Source organism: Austrofundulus limnaeus, unplaced genomic scaffold, assembly GCF_001266775.1.
Source record: "Austrofundulus limnaeus strain Quisiro unplaced genomic scaffold, Austrofundulus_limnaeus-1.0 Scaffold2679, whole genome shotgun sequence".
NCBI lineage: Eukaryota > Metazoa > Chordata > Actinopteri > Cyprinodontiformes > Rivulidae > Austrofundulus > Austrofundulus limnaeus.
In genome coordinates, this window is record NW_013955081.1 from 3088 (window position 1) to 12429 (window position 9342).

Below are 9342 nucleotides of genomic sequence, written 5' to 3' on the forward strand. Positions count from 1 at the left end.
GGGCGGGGGTAGTATGATACACAGGTTATTGATGATTAGATTTTTATGCTTTTGAAGCTCAAAAAATAGTGATCGTATTATACTCGAGATGGTATTATACATGAATAATAATCATATTATGCGAAAAGACCTGGAAAAGCTTTATAGCTAATCATTTTTAAATTTAAGTTATGGTTTGTAAATTTCTAGAATCCGTTTTGTTCACATCCAGCTAATCATATAATTTTAATTTAACTGACACGTATTGTCCATTCCAGTGTCTTTTCTAATTACCTAGTTTACATGAAACCCATAAGTTTTGGCCACTTTATTTTTAATATCCTAAAAATCCAGTCTTTTTCAGCATTAGAGTTGCAAGTTCATAAGTTGGCACAAGTTGTCTGTTGTGACAGGGCCTTTAATAAGGTTGTACAGACCTGAGCTACTCTAGTCTCTGTTTTGTTAACTGTGAGTTTAGTAATTGACAGGAAAGTTACGTCTGTAATGAACATCACATTGTTTGTGGTTTCAATTAAACCAACAACAGAAACATTAATATTTCTAGTATTTGTTGGAGTCAGTCATGTTATTTTAAATGTATAAATTCAGACACCTGAATGCCACTCTGAGTAACCACAGATGTTTTATCTTAACGAGCACTGCAGTCCTGTGTGAGCACTCAGTCCAAAGTTTTAAAAGAGCCAAAAGAAAAAGAGCAAAAAGCTTCCCAGCTAAATTAATGGATACATCTGCACCTCAGTCATGCAAATCAGCAGACATTTTTAAATGTTCCTTTCTCTGCGTGCAGCAGCTGCTGTCAGAATGTTTGGAGGAGGATTTTAACTCTGTCGCTTTAAGAGATCATTTATGAAAGTTGTGTCTTCAGGAGGGACGGTGGGCTCTCTGGGCTGCTCAATGAAATCACCACCTCACATGCAGAGGGTACGTGATGCACTAAAGCTTTTAGATTTTGAACTTCCTGTCACTGCACACTGTGCGCACCCGGTGACTCTCCGCTGTAACTCTTTCAGTGCCAAAGTGGCTGTCGGTGACGTCTGGTTGCATCCTGGCATTGCTCCGATGGGCCTCCTCGTTCCACGGTTCCCTGTTTCCTCACGTCACAGTAAGGATGGTTAAATATCTCCACTCAGCAGGTCTGTTGTTGTTGTTATTTACCTGCTCATTTCTTGTTGCAGCTGAGCAGCGAGGACATGATCGCTGAGTTTTCCCAGGTGCTGAACTGGTAAGTGGCAGTTCATTAAACTGCAGTTTTGTGTGTGTGGTAGTATCTGAGAGTCGTACTAAATTCATTCTGCGAACGCTGACTAATGCTGCAAAACCTGGCATTAACCAATGTCAGCTGTGTTTATCTGTTGATATTAAACTTAAATCTGATGTGGCAGCAGCTCAGAGTCACTCACAGCGCACACTCGAGCGTGTACGCTGACAACCACTCCCAGCTGACAAAGCAACTCTTTGATTAACAGCAAGCCCAGCTGGATCTGTGTTGTTCATATTTGTAATCTATTTATAATTAGTTAATATAATTGTAGTTATGTTAATTTCATTCAACAATCATGTAAACCAGCAAATGATTTATAAGAAAAATATATACATTTTATAAGTAACAATGATCTAAAAAAATATGACTTCAAATAGTTTTAAAGTATAATTAATATTTCTTACCCGTCATAAATAATAATAATAATAAATATTTACCAGTCGACACGTAGAAAATGTTCACTGGGTGATACTTTAGAACGAAACTTGTCTCAACTATTAGCTAACCATCTTCTCAACAGTTCAGGTTTGTCAAATAGAAACCCCAAAAATAGTCAAATATATAATTTTATTTTACACTATGTAAATATGACATAAATCAGAGGCTAAACCAGCTTATAATATTTAAGAATTTTGTGTTAAATTATAGCATGGTTTAGCAGAGTGCTACACTCTGTATAACAATATATGCTACAGAAGCTAATATCTGCTAACCATTTCAATAATTAACAGTGATTACGTTGGTTTTATATGCTTATTTTAGTTTTAAACCTACATTATTAGCTCCAGTTCTGCTCAGATCACATCCACAATGAGGTAAATAAGATAAAATCTGTTTATTTGTGAAATGAGACACATTTTCCAGTTTCTCTTCTTTTAGTTCATCCATAACACACACAGCTTTCTGACATTTTTATATACATTAGATAGTTTATATACGCTCTAAAACATTATTTGCATTATTATCATTAATAGCTTTACTTTTTTTTACAAAATTAGTCCTTATTATTCACTATTTTGTCAATATGTACAGTAATGGTAAATCCAGACACTTGCCTGTTCTGGTTAGCACCCTCGCTGCTACAGTAGATCATATGGTAAAGACTCACTCCTGCTGTTCTTTATACCTCCATTACATAAGATGACATTAATCTAAAACTCTGGCTAAAAATTGGTTTGTGGTGAGGAATCTTTATTTTTCATGTCTAGTTGCCTAAAATTGTGTTTTATTGAAAAGAAGTTGATGAACTGCAGCTGTTGTCAGGTTTAAAACTGTGATTACATGAGCTGTGTTTTATATTCCAAATATCAGTTCAATCATTTGTCATTAAAATCTACAACGAGGAGATCTACTTGAAGCTAAACCCAGTTCAGTGAACATGTAGTTCTGTACGTTCTGAAGCCTTTGCTTTGTTGAAACACTGACCCATCCTTCCTGTATCTCCAGGCCCGACTGTGTGGTGCGAGCCTTCGCCTGGCATCCTCACACTGATAAATTTGCCGTCGCCCTGTTGGACGACTCCATCAAGATCTACAATCCCAAAAGGTGCCGTAGCTAAAACTTTAAAAGGAGAGCAGTGACGCTAAGATAAAAGCAGACACTGACAGCTGTCCTGTTCTCCCCTCAGTGCCATAACACCCACGTTGAAGCACCGCCTGCAGAAGAACATCGCAGCGGTGCAGTGGAAGCCTCTGTGTGCGTCGGCGCTGGCCGTCGCCTGCCAGAACTGTTTACTGGTGTGGCACGTGGACCCCTGCTCCCTGTCCACCAGGTGAGTAAAACCAGGGGCCTCTCTGGCTCCTTAAGAGGGTTCAGTTATTGAAAAATGTTTAGAAAATAAAAATAAAGTTCAACATGTTGTTAGGAGATTGGATATTTTTCTTGCCAAATGGTTCAAATTGCTAAAAATACCAACACTACTGTTGGATGTCATTTCCTTTGTTTTATATTAAGAAATGTTAGATATTATTTAAAGCTTTTTATTACAACTCCATCATTTTTCAAAATAAGACAACAGTGTAAATGCTCATCAGGCAGCCACACTATGAGATCCTTTTTTTTGTACGATTTTCAGTGCGTATTTTGTGCCACAATTTTTGTGCCATTTCAACAACTTATAAGTGAAAACGTTTCAACTCCTTCAGGATATTCAGTCTACGACTTAACGGTGATATTTTAGAAATTTTAATGTTTGTGCTATTTAGCTGTTTCTGCCATTTTTTTAATGGAAAATGAATAGAGCTGTATTCAACATCCTTAAAATCCTTCAAAAATAGTTATAAATCTTTACTGTATTTTTTTAACTTGGTGCTTTTTTAAGCTTACTTCTGTTAATTTTTGCTAATTATTGTTTTTTTGTTCTTTTCCAACTATCTTTCTAATTTTTTAGCTGTTATTCTAATTAAAGCCTTCTGTGCTTCTATCAGTTGCTTTCTGCAAACTTTTTTTTTGTAAATTTAGCTATTTTTTAGCTATTTTCATCTAAATTCCTTTTTTTTTTGGAAATTTCAGCTTCTCACTGATTAATTCGGCAAACTGTGCTCTTTCTGCTTCTTTAGTTTACTTCTCTGGCATTAAAGGTTGTGGGTGAGATGTATGTGTGACATTGTAAATTTGTGTTATAAACGTGAATGCATTTTGGGAAAGTTGATAAAACTGATAAAACATCGCCCCCCGCCTCCCAAAAAAAATTATGCTGCTGAGATTAACAGTTTTTGAGATATTTGCATGTGAAATAACAGGAAGTGATGTCACAGGGGAATGTCCGGAGGTAAACAGAGCCTTGCTACAACAGCTAACAACAGATTGAGAGGATTCTGATGTTTCTTTAGATAATTTTGAGTCATTATCAGAGAGATGAAGAAGAGTCAGAGTTCAAATAATGTTTAAATAAACAAACTTTCTTATGTCACTTCCTGTTTCACTTTAGCTGAACTAAGTTCAAAGACAATATGTCAGTTATGGGACAAATTGGGTAAATTCATGTGTAATTTACCAAGTTTCTTAACTGATGTTTTCTTTGTATTCTTGTAACTAGCCAGAGTTAACTCTTTCCAATGATGAGGCATGAATAGTTGTTGAGTAAATCTATAAAAGAAAAATAAACCTGAAGATGCTAAAATGACACATGAAGCTAACATACAGCTTGGGTTTTGATTGAATCAACCTGTTTGTCCCTGGCGTGGACGCACTCAGGCCTTCGTCCGGCTGCGCTCAGGTTTTGTCCCGTCCTGGCCACTCTCCCATCACGTCCATCGCCTGGTCTCCGAGCGGCTCCCTCCTCTTGTCGGCCTCACCGATGGACACGGCCATGATGGTTTGGGACGTCGCTGCAGAGAGCTGCGTGCCCCTTCAGCGCGTCGGAGGCGGCGGCGTTACCTTCCTGTCCTGGTCGCCAGACGGCAGCCACGTCCTGGCCTCCACGCCGTCCGCCTTGTTCAGGTTTAATGAAAAACCTCTGATTTTGTTATTAATCTACTGCCTGAGAGGAGTGTTTATGAACATTTGATGAATTTGCTGCGTTGAAAGCTTTTCTACATGGGTAAGAAAACCTTTTTATTTTTCTTTTAGGGTCTGGGAGACCAGAATGTGGACCTGTGAGCGCTGGCCGTGTATAAAGGGTCGTTGTCAGGTAAAATCTCTGTGTTTGAATTTTTTTTTTTTTTTTWTTTTGGTGGCAGAAAAGTCTTTTAAATAATGTTGATTCATTTCTTTTAGTCTGGCTGCTGGAGTCCAGATGGAAGTCGGCTTCTTTTCACTGTTCAAGGAGAGATGGTTATCTACGCTCTGACCTTCACCGGAACACCAGGTTAAATCCCTCCGTCCACACAAAATAAACTTGTATGTGTGCTGGCAGCTTTTACTGTTAAAAAGTAAGTAAAAGTCATGTGATGTGTTTTTCTTCAGGCCTCCCTACAAGCTCAATCAAAGGGCCACAGGCAGCAGTCGTTGTGGCTGACCTATCAGAGACGACCTTTAAAACACCAGATGGAGACATCATGTAAGAGAGCATAATTAAATGACTCATCGGCCATCATTAGATGAAAGAAATGCTCAAATGCAAACAGATTTGTTGGTACCCTTTAATCTTTGCATCATAGTCGTTTGGCCTCAGTTAGGACCACAGGTGCCATTCAGCTTGTTTAAAGAACAAACAGCCGACCCACTGAGCGTGGAGCAGAGAAAAGCACTGAGATGAGATTGAGGATCTCCTCCAGAGTGTTCCTTACCCTCTCTCTGTTCTGTTTGTGTGTCAGTGTTGGAGGAGAGATTCAGTCTGTATCCTGGGATCCCAGAGGAGAGCGACTCGCTGTGCTTCTTAAAGGTCACTCTTTTCTTTTGTTTGGCTTCCTGGAGCTCTTCGGTATTTAGGTTTAAGTGACTGATCCGGCTCTCATCCTTTGCCTCAGGTGATCCACAAGCAGCAAACCGACCCGCAGTCATTGCCGTATTTAAAACAAGAGCCAGCCCCATCTTTGAGCTTTTACCCAGGTTTGTACTTTGTTTAGTCTGAGTGATGTTTGGGTGTCCTGCCTGCACTGACTGACTGTTCATTCTCCTCCTAGTGGTTTTGTGCAGGGGGAGCCGGGCACAGAGCCCAGGTTGATGCAGTTCCACCCAAACTTCCGACATGGAGCTCTGCTTACTGTGGTCAGTTTTACCAAATAAACCCCCTTTGATGGTTTGATTATGGTTTGGGAGAGACGTGTGGCTTCAGCTGATAAGAGCAGCTTAACATCTTAGAGAGTTCAAAAAATTACATTCAGTCGTCTTTTCTTCCTTCTTACGATGTTCAATACCTTATGATATACAAATAATATGAGGTATACTGTATATGATATGATATACAGTCAGGTCCGTAAATATTTGGACATCATCATCATCGTTTATTTATAAAGCACAATAAAAACCAAAGAGCTGTACAGGAGCATAACATAAAAACAGTGAAAAAAGTACAGTAATAAAATGAACAATGAAATCAAACAACAGCAAAGGCTGGCCTAATGATCCTGCTCTTCAGACTCAAATGTCTGTTTAAACAGATGAGTTTATAACAGAGACTTAAACTCATTTAGAGACCCAACATCAACACAATTCTCATCTTTTTGGCTGTAATCACCACCATGAATTTGAAATGAAACGATGTATTTTAACTGCAGCTTTAATTTGAAGGTTCTACATCCAAATCAGGTGAACAATGTACGAATTACAACAGTTTTTGTGCCTCTCACGTTTTAGTATAATGGGACAAATTAACAATCATAAATTAAACGTTCTCTCTTTTATATTTAGTTACAAATCCTTTGCAGTCAGTTGCATCCTAAAGTCTGGAACATCAGCAGACACTGGATTTCATCCTCAGTGATGTTTTGCCAGGCCTCTGCTGACACTGTCTTCACTTACGGCATTTCTTGAATCATTTTCCTTGTTTTGTCTTTAGCACGTGAAATGCTCGATCAGATTCAGGTCAGGTGATTGACTCAGCCATTGTGCAACGTTCCACTTCTTTGCCTTTCAAAACTCTGGTTTCTTTGGCAGGAAGCTGAGGATCGTTGTCTCTCTGCACTGTGAAGCTCCATCCATTGAGGTCTGAAACATTTGGCTGAATTTGAGCAGATAATGTTGCTCGAAACACTTCAGAATTCACCCTGCTGCTTTTGTCGGCATCACATCATCAATGAATATAAAGAAACCAGTTCTATTGACAGCCACATGCCCACACCATGACACTACCAGCACCATGCTTCACTAATGAGGTGGTATGTTTTGGATCATGAGCAGTTCCTTCCTTCTCTATACATTTCTTTCCCCATCACTCTGGTACAAGTTGAACTTTGTGTCATCTGTCTATAGGATGTTGTTCCAGAACTGTAAAGGCTTTTTTAGATGATTTTTGGTGAACTTTAATCTGGCCTTCCTGCTTTTGAGGCTCACCAGTGGTTTTTATCTTGTGGTGAACCCTCTGTATTCACACTGGTGAAGGAAGTCTTCTCTTGACTGTTGACTTGTCTGTGATGTTGACAAAAGCAGCAGAGTGAATTCTGAAATGTTATCTGCTTATATTCAACTGCTTCAGAACTCATTGGACAGAGCTTCACAGTGCAGATGGACAATGATCAGACAGTGATCAATGAGCTGACCAGTGGACTGTTGTGCAATGCAATGGCAATGGCCAAATAAATCACCTGACTTGAATCCGATTGAGCATGAATTTTTCTTGCTGAAAACTAATCTGAAGGGAACATGCATCAAGAACAAGCAGGAAGTAGAGCATCACCGGGGATGAAACCCAGCGTCTGCTGATGTCCAGATTTCTGTAATTAACTGCAAAGGATTTGCAACCAAATATTAAAAAGTGAAAGTTTGATTTATGATTTTTCATTTGTCCCATTACTTTTTAGTCCATTGAAAAGCAGGAGGCACATCTGCAAACTGTTGTAGTTTGAACTCTGTTCACCTGATTTTGGTTGAAATTGCCTTCAAATTCAATCAAAGCACATCTTGTTCATTTCATATTCAAATCCATGGTGGTGTTCACAACCAAATACATATTTATATTAAACCATATTTATACATATTTAACTGACTGACCTTTGTTTATCATACCTCTGCAAAGTTTTTGATAACTGTAGAAGCAATAGTCCCATCATGTCTAGAACGTGACAACATTGCTACACTTCTATTAATACAGTCTGAACCAACAACCCATATTTGCAAATTTAAGGTCACCAATTCAAATATTTGACCTTTAGCTTTGATTACAGCACGCATTTGTTGTGACATTTTTGTCTTATAGTTTGACTCTTACAGATAACAGACCTGGTTATTTAAGGGTTAAATAACCTGCTGCCAGCTGAGAAACATTACTCTCTGCAGCTCCTGTTTGTTTTTCCTCGAGCAGTATTGAAATAAATCTGTTGTTCTGCAGAATCACTCATAAACAAACGAGCCAACCTGTTTCTCCACCTGCTCCAGATGAATGTGTCTGTCTCTGTTCTCAGTGTTGGTCCAGCGGAAGAATCACTCACGTGCCCTTCTACTTCCTGAGCTCCTCCCTCCCCCACGTTGGCCTCAGTGGGAGTCCACCGCTGCCTCACCCTCAAGAGAGGCACGCCGACTTCTCCAGTCAGCTCTTTACAGAGCTCATCTCCTGACGGACCATCGTCCTGCTCCTCACCATATCTAATCTTCTTTGTCATCATCTTTTTGTTAATAAACTTGTACAGAACGTTCCTCCAGTGGCTTTGGCTTCTTTGTCAAAGAGACAAGTCAAACTAGAGAAATGGGTTTGCAGCAAGATTCTACTGAAGAAGCTGAAACTAAGCTGGTAAACCTCAAAAAGGTTAGCAAAATACTAGCCAAATAATAGAGTCAAGTGCTAGTTTAAAAAAAAGGCACAACATTGGCTAAAACCTAAAAGAAGTAATACGCTAGCTTAAAGCCAAACTTAGCTAAACAGTAGCAAAATGTTGACTAGAAATTCTATTTGGCAAAAAGGCTAATTAAAAGCTTAAAGTAACAGAACATTAGCTAAAAGGTGTAAATAATCTAGCTAAAATTAGCAAAAATGGCTAAAAACTATAGTGTGTAGCAGGAGGCTAGCTAAAATCTACATGTAGCAAAAGACTAAAAGTAACAAGAAAACAACTAGAGGATGTATGCAACCTAAAAATTTCAATCTTGCTAAAGGTCAAAATTAGCCCAATGGTAGCAAATTGCTGCCTAAAATTTTGATTTGGAAAAAGTTTAGTTAAAAGTTCAACAGCAGAACACTAGCTCAAAGCTGTGTAAGAACAAGCTTAAAGTACCAAACTAGATAAAAGAAGCAAAAACTGGCTAAAGACTACACATAGCGAAAGGCTAATTAGAAGAGGCATAAAAAAAAAGCAAACCTAGAGGATGTACGCTACCTAAAATAAGCATCATGCAAGCTAAAAGTAGCTATTGGCTGCTGTTGTGCGAACAACCAGAACCTACTCCTTCTCCGCCCGGGTTCTTTTTCTCTCCTCTGAGTCGACCTATTACCAAGGTGAAAGATATCAAAAATACAAGTACTTAAAAGTTCAAACCCTCCTTTATTA

General features: G+C 38.8%; 1 protein-coding gene across 2 annotated transcripts in view; it reads left to right on the plus strand.

The window, feature by feature from the left end:
- Positions 1–8494, plus strand: part of aaas (achalasia, adrenocortical insufficiency, alacrimia) — a 10770-nt gene extending 2276 nt beyond the window's left edge. The window contains exons 3-15 of one of the 2 annotated variants that reach the window (XM_014000079.1): positions 866–921; positions 1011–1102; positions 1176–1222; positions 2708–2806; positions 2889–3032; positions 4457–4702; positions 4832–4892; positions 4979–5069; positions 5168–5261; positions 5518–5585; positions 5671–5752; positions 5827–5911; positions 8263–8494. In XM_014000079.1, coding sequence (XP_013855533.1) covers positions 866–921; positions 1011–1102; positions 1176–1222; positions 2708–2806; positions 2889–3032; positions 4457–4702; positions 4832–4892; positions 4979–5069; positions 5168–5261; positions 5518–5585; positions 5671–5752; positions 5827–5911; positions 8263–8415 — 1318 coding nt within the window. In that variant the 3' untranslated portion in view covers positions 8416–8494. The remainder of the gene's footprint in view (positions 1–865; positions 922–1010; positions 1103–1175; positions 1223–2707; positions 2807–2888; positions 3033–4456; positions 4703–4831; positions 4893–4978; positions 5070–5167; positions 5262–5517; positions 5586–5670; positions 5753–5826; positions 5912–8262) is intronic. The other variant, XM_014000080.1, reaches the window with a different exon arrangement.
- Positions 8495–9342: the final 848 nt, after the last annotated feature.